The 16,298-nt window shown below is 39.0% G+C and overlaps 1 protein-coding gene across 7 annotated transcripts in view; it reads left to right on the top strand.

Annotated features, from left to right (window-relative positions):
• Positions 1-9,780, top strand: part of LOC117400527 (histone deacetylase 9-like) — a 148,030-nt gene extending 138,250 nt beyond the window's left edge. For all 7 annotated transcript variants that reach the window (XM_059021979.1, XM_059021982.1, XM_059021978.1 and 4 more), the window contains 4 exons: positions 1,703-1,825; positions 3,937-4,144; positions 4,717-4,928; positions 7,778-9,780. In XM_059021979.1, coding sequence (XP_058877962.1) covers positions 1,703-1,825; positions 3,937-4,144; positions 4,717-4,928; positions 7,778-8,107 — 873 coding nt within the window. In that variant the 3' untranslated portion in view covers positions 8,108-9,780. The remainder of the gene's footprint in view (positions 1-1,702; positions 1,826-3,936; positions 4,145-4,716; positions 4,929-7,777) is intronic.
• The last annotated feature ends 6,518 nt before the right edge of the window (positions 9,781-16,298 follow it).

The following is a 16,298-nucleotide window of genomic DNA, read 5'->3' as shown; positions in this document are numbered from 1 at the left end:
TTCCTATTCAGGGATAAGTAAGTCACGTGAAGGCTTGCAAAGTGTGTTTACTTAGCTGTAGAGAAAGCTAGACCCCTGCCATGTTTAAATGAAGGAATAAACATCAAAGGATTTCATACTTTATATAGTTTTATTTCTGTTTATCAGTATTGTCCTTTTATAGTCTTATGTTTGGTACATTTGCAATATGTAAGTAAATAAAAATAAATGTTTTATGGAGAACAGGTCTTGAGAGTGAGAAATATTCTTGCATCCCTCAGTAGCACAGCATTCAGATTAAAAAAATACTACAGAGTGTTCCTTTGGGCCTCTGTGCATTTTGAGAGTTCATGGATCCATAAACCCCAACCACTGTCTTATACCCTTGTAAATAAAGGGACAGTAGATTAACAGCACAGATTCTCTTCAGTAAACAGATAATAATAATCCTTATCCTAAAGGGCATTGTGCTGTCTGTTCCATTTACCCTTTGATAGGCTCTTGTGAATATATGTTTCCTGTCAAGGGAAATAGAAGTGAATACAGCATAGCATTACACTTTGTAACCCACCCACTATAACCCATATAACTCCCCTTCCCGCTATAAAACAAAACTTCTTAATGCTGGAACTACTACATGAATAAATAAAAAAGATACTGTCATGATACATATATTGAAAAGTAAAACAACCTTAGTTTAAAGAAAATGTTTTACGACTGCATCTTTAGGTTTATTGGAAGGAAGTGCAGAGGTGTTGTATTGAAAAGCAATTTGATTTTAAAAAGAAAACATACCTATCAGTTTAGATTTATATATTTTTTTAACATGGTGTGGAAAGACTTTTACAGATAGCAGAAGATCTAATTTTGCTCTTTCTGCAAAAAAAGCACAGTAATTCTTGTTATAAAGCTCCACACAAGACTCATTTTTTAAGTGACTCATGGATCTGTTTCCCCAGTAACCAGTAAAAGTTCCCTTAGGAGTACAGGCACAATAGTGTACATTTATTGAGGGCTGGTTGATATGACACATCTCCAAACAAACTTTACTGACCGGCTGTGTTTTTGGAAAACATCCATGCTGTTTACTCTCCCATGAACCTCCAGTGACATTCAGGAGTCTATAGAAAGTGTGTGTGGTGGGGGGGTGGGGGGCCTGTTTTCATCTTAACTGATATTCCAGACATGGTCAGAAAAGACCTCCAGGTATCAACTGCATACTCAACTGTTATTGTATTTACACAAGCTTTACGTCCCAGTAAACTATCTCTCAAATGGCCTTAGTCCGTCATAGAGGCCCATATGCTTCATGTTTGCAGCATAAGCAACCTATGATGTTGTACTGTTACATTAGGTATTCATTTCATGGACTACTGTTCCCCTGGGGCAAATATCAATGGAGGGTGGGGGTGGTGGTGGCAGCGGCATAGACAAGAAATACATGGAATCTCTTGGACCACATGCTGGAAGGGTGGCTTTAATGAATAAAGGAAGTGTGCTTGAGCGCAGAACCCCACTGTGGTGGCTGTTTGTGTGCATGTGTGTGTGTGTGTGTGTGACAATGCACTCATTATACTGAAGCTTACAACTTGAGTTGGGTGTCATAATGACAGGGAATTGAATATGACTGTGTTGGTATCAAAGCAAGTTCAGACTCCCTCAAGAATAAATCAATGCCTAGTACCACTGCACTATTAATGTGCACCATTTGTCTTTCCTACAGCATCTCCTTTCACATCAAAGGGTCTTGAAACCTGAAGAATCGATGACCTTGTTAAGTCTGTACACATCCCCCTCATTACCCAATATTACTTTGGGACTTCCAGCTGCATCCTCACCAATAAATGTAAGTTGTTGCAACAGTTTTCAATTTTAAACCCAGATAATGAGATGTGAATCTTGACATTTGCAGTTACTTTGTTCGGTAAAACAAAATAACTGATTAACGGGAGGAAATGATTTTAAAACTTTTTAGTACCCCTTTTTTGTATAAACCATTTAAAGCTTGTGGTATAGCTATCTGTGGTTTTACCTTTCCATTAAAGTATTAATCCACAGCGTGGGCTGAAGTATGAAATAGATTTTCTGAATTGGTGCATTTAGAAATAGTTGTTAGAGACTTGCTGGCACAGTAGATTAATGCATTACTTCAGGCCAGAGACCTTTCACCTCTCAGGATTGAATGTCCCTTGGATAAATAATGGGCTTCAGTATCCAATCCCAGCAAAGTTCTTATCTTTCACAATCACCCAATTTATCACCCATGATTTAAGAAGTTAAAGCAATTGTGTGCTTTACCTTAAAAATAGATAGCACTCCAAACAATCCATCATTTTCAGTTTTTATAAGCTGACATATTATCCAATTTACTGGACCTCATCCAAAGAAAAAAAAATATCCACTAGCTAGCTATAAATGTGTGCATGGTGAATTAAAATGTTAGCATTTCTTTCTTTCTTTCTTTCTTTCTTTCTTTCTTTCTTTCTTTCTTTCTTTCTTTCTTTAGCCTGCATATCATGGATTTCCCGTATTCAGAAACAATGTGCCAAATTAGTGAATGCTTATATTCATAAATACTAATTTGATAGTAGTGTGGATTCTAATCTCTGTAGAAATGAGAATATAGGGCCTAATTTACAAAAGGGCACTAAACATTATGGAGCACCATAATTGCAATTCGTGTGCATGTTCATGACTTCCGTATTTACTATTGCAATTGTATTAATTATCGCACAAAATACTGAGCATATTATGGCACACACTGATTTTATTGTGCCACATGATGGTAATGCATGATAATGTATTTAAATGAGGCCCCACACTTTGAATAATGTATTTACTGAAGGGCGATAATTAGTTTGTTTTTAAACCAGGCTTTAACTACTAAGAGGCGCACTATTTAAGCCTATTTTTCTGGGCTGAAATCTATCTGGCATCATGGAGGCATCATTACTTGCATTAAAGTTTTCATATAGAGCAGTGAAAATTACCTGTAAACAACAGGTTATATTAAGTGTGAACAAATGTGAATTAATGTTATAATTTCTTAGATTTTATATTATAGTTGATTATATTGGTACAGATAATGGAATGGTTAAATAACACACTGGACCAAACAAGGTATTATAATTGAAAACAACCTCCTCCACTAGAATTTCGATCTCCTCTGCGTGCAGTTTTTGTTTGTGTTGCCTCTGCCTGGCCCCTGCGGAGGGCTGCGTCTGTTGATCGCTCAGTGTAAGCCGTTTTTATATATCGGTGGTCACGGGTAAGTCTTGGACATTATCGTGCACATTAAATTATCGCTCACAATATATGTATTTTGCACGCCACGCTATGGTATGTAAATTAGCCAAATAGTATGCACGTAAATTAGTGCATTCTCTGTTAGTAAATGGAGCAGTAGATTTAGATTTATGGTGCACATTAGGCTCACAGCTCCACGTTACAGCTCCATTTAGTGCCCTTTTGTAAATGAGGCCCATAGTGTCTAAACTTTACATTTATAAAATTGAGTTTTGGAAAAATGTACATGATACTAAAATATAAAATACATATTAACATATTTTTTATTAAAAAAAGAATATTATTATATTACAAAAATGTCACAAAACAAGTTAATAATACAATATTCTACATGAAACCCATTTTTCTAGATTTATAACCTACATTTTAAATTAGTCTCATAGTTCATTTAAAAAGAATAATTAGATTGTCTTAACTGTTTTTCAAAAGATTGCAATAAGCTTTTAAAACCAAATTCAGCCAAATAAAACATATAAACATTTGAGTGACAATAATAAATTACACCCAAATATAGCATGTTACTATTAAAAGCAAAACAGTGACAGTTTCAATCCTAAAACAATTTAAAAAAAAAAGTTTTCTGCACAGCAGATTTAGGAACGCATGTTGTGTTTGGGTGTTAATTTAATGTTCTGTTTTTCTTGTGTCCAGGCTGCCACCACATTGAAAGAACAACATGGTGACTCTGCCATGCAGGCCATGAGGCAGGCTCTTCCAGGACAGTACCTGGGAGCTGGGCCTCTCTTGTCTGGCCTTCCACCAGTGGCATTGGAAGCAAAGGCGAATAACAGCCACCAGGCCCTGCTTCAGCATCTATTACTAAAGGAACAAATGCGGCAGCAGAAGAGTCTTACAAACGGTAGGTTTGCAATATTGTAATAATATGTGTGTGTGTGTGTGTGTGTGTTTATAGAAACAAATATAAAAAATATGTTTACTACGTTTTTTTTTGTTTGAATATTCTTTCCCAATTTAAACACCTATATTATTTGTAATTTGAATTAGCTGGAAAACCAAAGTTTTATTTTTACCATATTACAGTAAAAAAATAAACGTGATACCCCTTAATTACCTACTACCTATGTTATCCGTTACAGATATCATTTATGCATTGGTTTCCTGTTATAAATGATGTTGAATGAATGTAAAGATGGCAATTTTGTCACTGAATACATTTCCAGCAGTGTTCCATCATCTACAGGCCTACTGGGTACTCTAAACTTTACTTTGGTTAACATTGAAATCTAAAACCTCAAATGCACGGTTCCTTTGAACTAGTTGCAGTTGTGCATTTTGCAAGTGAAAAAGAGTATCACAATGCAAAACCTAAGATCACAAGCTTTCCTTTTGCCAATCCTTATTTACATGGAAAGCAATGGCAGTATCCAAACAGATAGTATCTAATTTGTGAAATTCTTCCTGTCGTTCAAGGTGCGGTCACTATCCACCCTCAGTCTCCCTTGGCAATGAAAGACAGACCAGCCTCAAGTGTCAGACACAAGCTGCCTCGCCATCGGCCCCTGAACAGAACACAGTCAGCCCCGCTGCCACAGAGCACCTTGGCACACCTGGTCATCCAGCAACAGCATCAGCAGTTCCTGGAGAAGCAGAAGCAATACCAGCAGCAGGTCCAGATAAACAAAGTAAGACTGGTGGTGGAATTCTCATCTTTCTGTCTCTCACACCCAGTCTAAATGAGCCTCACTGAACGAACACTGAGGGAAATACTCTGTGTGTGTGTGTGTGTGTGTGTATAAAAACACATTTCAAAAGTACAAGTGGAGATATAGCAGGCACTGCCTTTAACAGACAGTAGTTATGCAGAATGCATTCTGTAAAAAGAAAAAGTATGGGATAGACAAATGTAATTTAATAAATTTGAAAGACTGCCTTAATTCTGTTATCTAAGACAAACGTTTCCATAGTGTCACTTTTTGAGCTCTGTGTAATCGGATTTGATCAAGTTCAAAAGGGAAACGCATGCACAGAATACTGGCTTTTGTTTCTTTTTGGCAGTATTTGTGTTTCTGTGTGCTGGCAGCTTTGACCTTGCGATTAAACCAGACATTGTCCATAATTATTCCAGCGAGTGTGCAAGGCAAATGTTTGACATATCAGTGGAGCTGAAAGAAGCCATTGTGTGAATGCTGCAGCAGCCCTAGCCTATGAACTAAGCAGGACCGATATAGAAATACTGACTTTTACCATCAAACTAAAAAATATATCCACTCCAGGCTTAAACATTCCTCAATATTCCAATAAGCTCTTTTTTTATGTTGGACTTTTTGGAAAAAGGTGGGGGCTCCTTCTTCGTTCCCTATTTTTCAAAGGGTATTTTCCCATTAACCTGTGCTTGCAGGTGTAGTCACAATCATTTCAAAAGCAAATCATACAAATGTAGCCAGCTGAGTGAAGTATCAACTTGTTTTCAAATGGTTTCAAACAGTACTGCGTTTCTTTTATTGTAGCCTAGTTTATGCAGATCTTTCAATAAAAATAAAATGCAGGTATTGTGTTTTGATCAGGACAATGTAGCTAAGAAAATTTGGTAATTCTAAATAACCTGTTTTTGAAGAACACCATGACCTTTTTCTCACCATGGTGTAATGGTGTGTGGTGTGTGATACATTGCCATTATGGATTCTGTTCTGTTCCCTGTCAGTTAAAAGCTCTTAAACCACGAATGCAGATGAGCCCGTGGTTGAGATGCCTGCTTGCGGTGTGCAGGGTCGCCGGTTCACGCCCAGCCTCTGCCCTCTTACACTGGGTTTATTTTTAAAGTTATATAGATTATATAGACTGAGGTAGATAAAGATTCACCTGAACCTCTGCCATTGCTGGTCCTTATCAGCAGCCAGGCTCATACAAGAGCTGCTATTTGTTGCTACTAGTTTATTACTTTCCCTGAAAAGTAAGAACTGACCCTTTCCATGTACGGTCAAGATCCAGATCTTCTACGTACAGTAAATACCCAGCCTTTTTTAATAAGAGTGTTTTAATTACAGAGAAGTTTATACAGCATTTCATCATTCGACTATTGGGACCTGCTCAGTTAATGGAGATGCATCCAATTATATTCTCCAAAAAGTCTAAAGGTTGACACTTTGTACTGTAGGGGTCTATGTTTGAGTAAATACACAACACTTTACTGCCTTTGTGCTATAAATGGGACTAATCAGGGATTAATTGTCTTTTTTTTTTCATCCGGTAGGAATTTATGAATCATTAACCCAATTAAAATTAACAAGAGCGGTGCTGCATGTAAAAAACATTTTATCTTCCGCATTAGAGACGCTAATGGATATTTATAAGTGCTTATGGATTTTAAAGGTGGTATTAAGGCACTTACTAATGCTTAAAGAAGAAAGGTAATTCTCGGCTGGATATTTATAAAAAAGGGTCTGTGTTCTGAGGCCAAGGTGTTTGCTTGTTCTCACTTCCTGCGGTGCTGGGCAGGTAGTATTTACTTTGATGTCCTTCCTATTTGGGCTCTAACAGCTGCACGGTGACTTGTTTAAATGCATTTTCCCTCTTTCCATGCTGACGCTTACTAAGGCTGCTGTGAATTATGTACAGTTCAATTTCCAGAAAACTTGGAACAATTCAGTTTGGCACCATCTTACACAATCCAGCTCCCTTTTTTACATGACAAAAAAGGTGCTCTTATTTTACAGTTTCTTTGGCACACATTTGTGTTACTTTAGGCCAAGTGGCATTAAGACCGCACCCTAACAAAATAGACTTGTGTTAACTGGTTAGTACTTCAATTGCTTTTTCTTCTTGGTGTGTATAATGGTAGATACATTGTATGAGGGTTGTAGGTAATGCAAAGAAAATAGTGGAAAAGCACCTGGTGTAATAGACATCTATTGTAGGGTTACATTTGCAATAAACTTTATTGGTAGCACACTGTAGTAGTATAAATGCAACATTCAATCTCCAATGTACAGTAAGTATATAGAGTAAAACTATTTCTTTGAATTCTGTGACATGAATGGATACACTGTATTGCAAACTGGCACACTGAGGTACATTTGACACTAATTCTAAACTGGTAATGGGAAAAGCACCATGCTCATAGATACTGTAGATCTGTGAGTTGTTGTTCTTCATAGTAGTGGTTTTATTTAAAATGTATACAATATGTGTCTTTAAATTTAACAGATTCATCTTAAGAGTGATTAAAAGCCCAGATTGGCAAGGCATTGACCTGGGGGATGCAAGAGGAAATGCCTGAGCAAAGCTGTATCTGGAGTCACAACAATTCCCTATACATTAGCAAAAGTACTTTATAAAAGGCTTTGTCAAATTTAAGTCCCACTTGTCAGCTCAAATTGTATTAAACACACACACACACACACACACACACACACACACACACACACACACACACACACACACACACACACATATGAATAGAATAAACTGGTACGTTTACAAGAGTGAAAGGTAAAATGTGTTCAGTTTAAAACCACTGACATTCCTATTTCAGATGCTTTCTAAATCCATTGAGCAGCTCAGGCAGCCAAGCAGTCACCTGGAAGAGACTGAGGAAGAGAACCACAAAGATCAGCCAATGCAGGAGGACAAGGTGCCCCCCTGTGGCAGCATCATGAACTGCAGAAGCAGCAGCAGCAGCAGCAGCTGTGAGGGAGAGGTTCCCGGAGCACACCTGGGAGTTATCAAAGTCAAAGAAGAGCCGCCAGACAGTGATGACGAAAGCCTAAGCAATCAAAGTGAGGCCGCGGAGCAGACAGTGTTTATGCAAAAGGTAAAGGGGAAAGATTTTGCTCGGAGGTTGGTCATTAAAGCTCTTATTTGAACACACACACACACAAAACATAGTAGAAATGGCATGCTCAGTCCTGAGAATGAAGAAAAAAAAAGACTTGTCACATTATTCTTCAGCCATCTCCTTCCTATTCTGGAATCAGTGACTTACATATTTTTTTTCTCTTTCCCTTTGCATCACCTGTGCTGTAACACGTGATTTCTGTTTCAGTGCTAATAATAAGGTGACATGAGATAAAAACCCAGTGTCAGATTTTGTCTGTGGGGTTGTGAAGTAATTTCTGTAACATGTATTTTCATTGTTTTGTATATGTTTTCATGAAGGAGATATCATCCACTGGATTATAGTGGTTTCATTGAGGTACAGTCTGCCTACGACTTCAGTAGCTATTTGTGTAAAGCTGTAAAGAACATGATGTGAAAAAGGTATCCTCCTTTAGGTGCATTGTAAAGTTTCCCTTCTAGGTAAAGTGAAGTGACGCTGTCTTCTACGTGTGCATTTTCTTCAAAGAGATATTTTTTTATTTTAATTTTTTTTTGGGGTGGGGGGTGGTGCCTGTGTTCGATGCCTAAATGTAAGAATCAACTGTAACAGTCATCAAAAACAAAACAAAACAAAACAAAAAACAACAAACAAACAAACAAACAAAATAACTGCATGGCTGCATTTTTGGTGAGGATTTAAAATCTCAAACCTGTACCAAAACCTTAGTCATTATTTATTATGTGGTTCATTAAGATTTATTTGTTTTTTGCCTGATTTTTTAATAAGATATGGAGGAGGTTGTAAATGCATGTAAAGAAAAATAAAAACAGCAATTGGAAATGAAAAAACATGTTAATCATGTGAAAATGTCTGAAGTGCCATTGCCAATGTAAAGACAAAACCTGTGCACACCAGTGTCATTTCGTATGGCATATTCAACATGAACAGAGGAGCAATGCTTACTTCCATAAACACCACTCTGCAATTCAGCTTGCTAGCTTTTCTGGTTAAATCAAGATTTTGTCAAGTTCCTGCTGGGATCCAGCAGTGAAGTTACTCTGTAAGGCTGAACAGGAAATGCCTTGTGGAAGCAGGAAGTCCAAGTGATTCATGTGCTGAGGAATGTAGGAAAAGGCTAGTATTTTACTCTGTGGGTTTGAAAGGGCGCGCTGTGTATTTTATTCTGTGAGTTTGAAAGGGTGGTCTGTGGACTGATTTATTGTCAGAGAAAATAACAAAGCAAGCAGGGAAATGGTTAAGGAAGCTTTTCAGTGAAAGTTTTCCTTTATATTCCCTTATGTTGTGTTTACTTTCTATCAATGGTTTGTTAAAGAAACTGTATCCCCTTTCCCTAACATTTTCTAAAATAAGTTAGGATGTTTTCAAAAGGCAATACAGCAGTTTGTTATCTACTTTTAATATTCAGCTGATCTACGTAAGGGAGCTATATTATATTATTTTCTCAAACCTGTTTTTTATTTGTTTAGTTTTGGTACAGTCATTGTAAAATATCTTAAACAGGGCTTGAGTCACTGGGGTTATAGAATTGACCTACAGTATACAACTCTGTTTAAATAGTATGTGAGCAGAAAAGCTATTCAGTGTATCCAGTCATCAAAGCTATAGAAATCAAAACCACCAGCAAACAAATGTCAGTTGTGTTCACTTATTTCTTTAAATTTGTTGTACTGAACCTCATCTACACTCCTGTGGGGAGGGGGGGGGGGAGGGGGGGGGGGACGGTCATGTTTTATGTTGTTAATTGCTGTTTGTATTTGTTCCTTTTTTGCCTTCTGTTACAAATCTTTATTTTTTGAATAAAGTTCATTCCCTTTCCTATGTTCAATTATGGTCAGTTTAAGATATGTTCATGTGGTGCGATCCAGTGTTTGTTTATATATATCACCTGTGCCTCATATATAACAGTAACATTATACATTATCATAGAAATGTCAGGCAGCTGGAAATTTTAAAAGCCTGCTGTTTCTAAGGTAAACTCATCTAATAATGTTACCAATGGGTTATTAAATATATATATATATATATATATATATATATATATATATATATATATAAAGACTTGCATTTTTGCATGGAATCCTTGCATTTTAGTTAATGTGTTTACCCATTATTGTTTGTTCGCTGTATATTCTCAGCCCACCTATGTACTTCTATAGACAGGTGACTGCGGTCCTTAAAGAGTTAATAACTTTGAATTACATTCTTCTTTTTTGTTTACTGCCCCCTTACAATGAGTAGTGTGTATTAAAATTATTCAAATACTGTTTTATGTTTTCGTAACTCTGTTTTGAGGTGCTTTCACTAAGTTTGGGAGCTGTTCTTCAGTTCTAGTTGCCCTCCAAAGATAATGGATGTATAATGTAGGTGTATTGCCAGCAAAACAAAAGGAAACTTGAAGCAAAGTGACAGATCACTAGAGCCGCTGCTTCTTATTTCTATAAAGACACTTTGGCTGATCTAGTTATATGCGTCTATGGCAGGCAACTGGAACTGAAGAGCAGGAACACACGAAGTGTGCAGCACAGTAACACAGACAGGTGACAGCACAGTAACACACAGACAGGTGACAGCACAGTAACACAGACAGGTGACAGCACAGTAACACACAGACAGGTGACAGCACAGTAACACAGACAGGTGACAGCACAGTAACACACAGACAGGTGACAGCACAGTAACACAGACAGGTGACAGCACAGTAACACACAGACAGGTGACAGCACAGTAACACAGACAGGTGACAGCACAGTAACACACAGACAGGTGACAGCACAGTAACACAGACAGGTGACAGCACAGTAACACAGACAGGTGACAGCACAGTAACACAGACAGGTGACGGCACAGTAACAGAGTTATCAAAACAAATAAAGTATTCAAATATGTGTAATAAACACCACTTAAAATGATTGCAAACATCATAATAAGTTTAGGGGGACAGTACAATATTTTTTTAATGAAATTTGAAGCGACTTGCTCTTAAGGTAATCACAAATGCGGAACAGGATGGACAGTAAGTTTTTTTGACACTAATTCATCAGCCTCGTTAGGTTAATACTGCCAGTTTTAAATTGGCGCCTTTACACCTGGATTTCTTAATTTCATGTATTTAAAGACCTCCACACTAGTTTCATATTATGTGTTATTTCCATATATGTAGTCACATGATCATAATCTGAAACTCTTCCATATATGTAGTCACATGATGATAATCTGAAACTCGGCACCCTATTCACAAAAATTTAACTCATGTAAAATATGTTTTGATCTATTGATATTTATAAAACTGTACTGTTGGTCTTTTATTGTGAATAATGCTGTAATTAACAAACACACACACACACACACACACACACACACATATATATATATATATATATATATATATATATATATATATATATATATATATTTTTTTTTTTAAACTCGTGAGTTAAAGCTTTGTGAATAGGGTCAAAAGTTTACATATAAAATAGAATTGATAAAACCCCTATTACACTGTAACAGTTTCAAAGGGATACAGCTACATTTTGCTTACCTGGATGTGGGATTGGTCAGCAGTGGACACACATACACACACATATCTCAAAAGTACAGTACATTTGTAGTTTAAAGATATTTTTCACATACATATTTCCAGATTCTCTCATTTAATTTGTGTTTATTGGCTTAACTGATTGTCAGCACCACCTTCCCCTGAAAAAAACTCAGCTTGGTTTACATGCTAATTGCACTTCGGTGATTTTCAGGTGGTTAAATTGTACATTAATAATTTAAAGGGATTAGCTGAACAATTATAATAATAATAATATGATACACAGTAGCTTTCTGTTTAAAGTACATAATAGTGACCACATTAAAGCCAATGAACAATGAATACCAACTTTGCTGCCTGGAAGCACTGGTCCACCAATAGCTGAACTTTGGAAGGCAACTGTAAGAAAAATGTTTAGTGTGGACCTCATGGACTGCAGGTTTATAGGGGAGCTATTTAAATGAACCCAGGCTTTAAAAAGCAAACAAACAAAAAAGATGCTATACCTGCACCACGACAACTAAAATGTAATCGGCATATAAGCAAATCCGATTCTTAAAGACCAGCCTTTCAAGATGAGTGAGAGGAGGAAACACACTATTTTCTCTTTGCCTCTCTCACTTTCCTAAGAACACAGACCACAGAACATTTCTAAATGTGTTGTATGTTTCCCTGAACCTGTGCAAAAGAAAGAATTGAGTGTTACAGCTTGTGTGTGGCCGGGCGTACGGAAAAGATGTTTCCTGTCATTTAATTTAATTACTTCTCTCATGTGCCAGCCTTGGGCATGTTGCTCTGAGCCTGTGGGCCTGTGTGAGAAAGATGGACAGTGCATACCATTTATTTTGTGTATCCAAAGGATGCACCTAACCTACTTTAAACAATAACATTTGAAATATGCTACTTTCTCTATATATTACAAATACAGTATATATTATACATAGGGGTCTACCTAAATCTCGATTTTGCGGAAATTGTGAAATTGAGGGGTCACCACGAAATTCACCTCTTTTAGGGGCCAATGCATACTGGACAAGTACGGAGAGAAAAAAAATGAAACTTCGTTTAAATGAACTACTGCACAACGCAAACTAGGTATCTTCCTTCAATCAATCAATCTTTATTTTATATAGTGCCTTTCATAGTAGACCACCATCACAAAGTGCTTTACAAGATGCAGTAACAACAAGAAAATCCATAATACTTTAAATACAGAGAAAAACGCATAATATGTGATAGTTGCATAATACATGAAATAGTAACACAGCAGCTAATAGCAGACATCAGGCTTAAAGAGTATGGAAAGCAAGAGAGAACAAGTGGGTCTTGAGAGCTGATTTAAAGCGAGCGACGGTGGGAGCATCATGCAGAAAAGCTGGGAGAGAGTTCCAAATAGTCGGAGCCATGAAGCTAAACCAGCATTCTCCAAGTGTGGTGCACTTTTGCTTGGGGATAACAAGCAGGCCATCGTCTGCAGGCAGGGACATAGCGGGTCAGCAAGTTGAGGAGGTGCTCAGGACCTGTGGGGGAATGAGGGGGAATGAGCGGACAGCATCTGAGGGACATCTCGCTTCCGCCATCTAGTGTTGGCATAGAGGTATCTATGACATTAAGTCGGTAGAACCCGGTAAACGTATGCGGGGTAGTCCAGCTAGCCGCAATACATATATCGGTCAACGAGGCACCTCTGAAGAGGGCCAATGACGTAGCCACACCTCTGGTTGAGTGCGCGGCCACCCTTCCAGGAGAGGGTAGGCCGGCATTACTATACGCAGTCGAAACTGTGTCCACAGTCCAATGGGACAGTGGCTGCTTAGAGAGGGCTTGACCTCGGGTCCGTTCACCATGACAAACGAAGAGCTGGTCAGACTGATGCAGCGCTCTCGTTCTATTCACATAGCATCTCAATGCCTGAACTGGGCAGAGGGAATTTAATCTCCTATCCGACTCCTCCGTGAAGGGAGGGGGATGGAAAGCCTCTAGTTCCACTGATTGATTCAAGTGAAACGCTGTAATCACCTTAGGGAGGAAAGCAGGGTTCGTGCGCAACGACGCCCTGTTTCCAGCGTCCCAAACGCACATACAGGAACTGTGCACAGACAGTGCCTGTAGCTCACTGACCCACTTAGCAGCGGTGATAGCTAACAGAAAGGCTGTCTTCACAGAGAGATATATTTCAACTCTATGGTATCTATAGGCAGAAAAAGATGGGTCTTCGTGAGAGCCTCCAGTACCACGTCTAGACTCCATTCAGGGAGGATGTCCTTTATAGGAGGTCGTAATCGCCGGGCACCCTTAGAAAACGGGTGCCAGAATATGAGCGCCCGGGGATACTGATTCGATGGGAACTTGGCATGCAGATATGGCTGCTAGGTACACTTTAAACATAGAGGGGGATTTACCCACCTCTAGTAGATCTTGCAGAAACTGTAAAATAACTGCTATAGGGTAATACACGGGATCATGGCCTCCGACCATGCACCAGTTTTAAAAATATTTCCACTTGTAGGTGTACAACGCTCTTGTGGAAGAAGTCCTAGCATTCTGCAGTGCACTGACTACTATGTCTGAGAGCCCTTGGGCGGGCAGACGGTCCCATTCAGGGGCCAGACCCACAGCTGGAGCCCGGTCGTGGGTGCCAGAGGGTGCCTTTCGTCTGACTGAGGAGATCCATGCGCGGTGGGATCTTCCAGGGCTGGCCCTGCAGCAGCTGGCAGAGGTTTGAAAACCAGGTTCTCCTGGGCCATCTGGGGGCCACCAGGAGAACAGTCGCTTCCTCACTCCTGACCTTCTCGAGGAAGGGAGGGAGCAGCGGTATAGGTGGGAAAGTGTATAAACGTGACACCTAGTGGACCTCCGCAGCTGCAGAGGTAAAACCACAGGGGGCAATAGGTCGTCTCTGCCGTGGCAAAGAAGTTGACCTGGGCTTCCCCGAAGCTTTCCCAAGTGCACTGCACCACCTGAGGATGCAGTCACAACTCTGACGGGTGAGGACCCTCCCTGGAGAGGAGGTCCGCCATCCAGTTCACCACTCCTGGGAGATGTACAGCCCGGAGGGACAGTAGGTGCCTCTGTGCCCAGATCAATAGCCGAAAGGCTATGCAGTGTAACCCCGAGGACCGAAGCCCTCCCTGGTGGTTCACGTACACAACCACTGACACGTTGTCTGTGAGGACAAGGACATGTTTGTTGCGGGCACAGGGAGAAAAATGTTGTAGCGCGAGGTGGACTGCTCTCAGCTCCAGCGCATTTATGTGCAGGGACGTCCAGCGGCCCGACCGGGATCCGTGGACTCCTCTGCCCGCCCAGAACGCCCCCCCACCGGAGTTGGATGCATCTGTCGTCACCACTTGATGGTTGTAAATAACTCCCATCCTTACACCTTCGCTCAGGTGAGGGGCTTGCCTCCACCAGCGTAGCGCTTTCCAGCACAGACAAGACACTGTCAGCCGACAGTACGATCTAGGTACGATCTAGCACAGCCACCTCGCTTCAAACAACCTGCTGCTTACTTTTTAAACGCAGTTAGAATTTTAGACCAGAATAGGCACTTTTTCTGTATTTTGACTTGGTACTAATGAAATCAGTTATTGGATGGGACAAATAACATGACAACGAACGTGCTGCTTATATTGCCTTTATTAAAGTATGCCAGATGCCCTTGGGTAACCGAGTTTTGGGACTGTTTCTAATCGATTTCCACATCTGTATAACTTGGCAAAGCTTTGCCTTAAGCAAATAATTCAGAAGTCACTGCAGTCAAATGGGAGTATCCACACCAGCAGCGAGCGACGTCGCTTTGACAAAATTTTGCGTCGCTAAAATAAAACCTGTTTCTATTTTTTTTTTCGTCGCAACTGGAATGAAACTGACCAATCAGAAGCAAGGTTAACACCCTTGAAACACATCAAACACACGCCTGAAAACACGTCACTTCTGGAAACAAGTTAATCGTTATGTAGTGCCAATAAGCAAAAATAGAGGGGCTGGATTAGACAGGTTTTACTGGACATACAAAGTGCCTAAAGTTAATATAATAAGCCTATAATGTTTACATCAGAACTGTTTTGTAATTGTAATTATGGATTATGTATTGTGGTGTTTTTTTTTTGTTTTTTTTTTATAAAGAGAGCTTTAGCCAAGACCTTTGCATAAGAGAAGTCAACATGGCATGCCATATGTTTATTGGCAAACTAAGTTTACAATGTTAAAGACAGCAGATTTTGCAACATTATTGGACCATGTTCAAAGAAATATGAGTAAATACTGACACAACACTTGTCTGTAAGTTATTGGAAGCCTTTGACCCCATTTAAAAGACCAAGATGGGTATATTTGAAATCAACATTGCCATTACAAGGAAACTCTTTTTCTCTGTTGTTTGTGTTCTTATTTCAACTCTATATTTAACATTTTTCATATTATGGAAGCCTAAAAAAATATTTACTTAAGAAATATGAATATATGCATCTATAACCTTTATATATTTATACAAATTCTTTGGTTTAATAAAGGTAACTTTTTTGTTCATAAGAGTGTCTGCTTCTCAAGTTTTAGGCAGTTTTAAAATACTTTGGCACGTACCGTGCATTTAAATGCAAACATGATACCTGGGAAAATACATGGAAATAGTTCCACTTGGCAGCTAGAAGAGCCCACCAGAATGAGTTCTTACTTTTC

The sequence above is a fragment of the Acipenser ruthenus genome, chromosome 4, assembly GCF_902713425.1.
Source record: "Acipenser ruthenus chromosome 4, fAciRut3.2 maternal haplotype, whole genome shotgun sequence".
In the NCBI taxonomy this organism is placed as follows: Eukaryota; Metazoa; Chordata; class Actinopteri; order Acipenseriformes; family Acipenseridae; genus Acipenser; species Acipenser ruthenus.
This window is presented reverse-complemented; position numbering and strand designations above follow the sequence as displayed.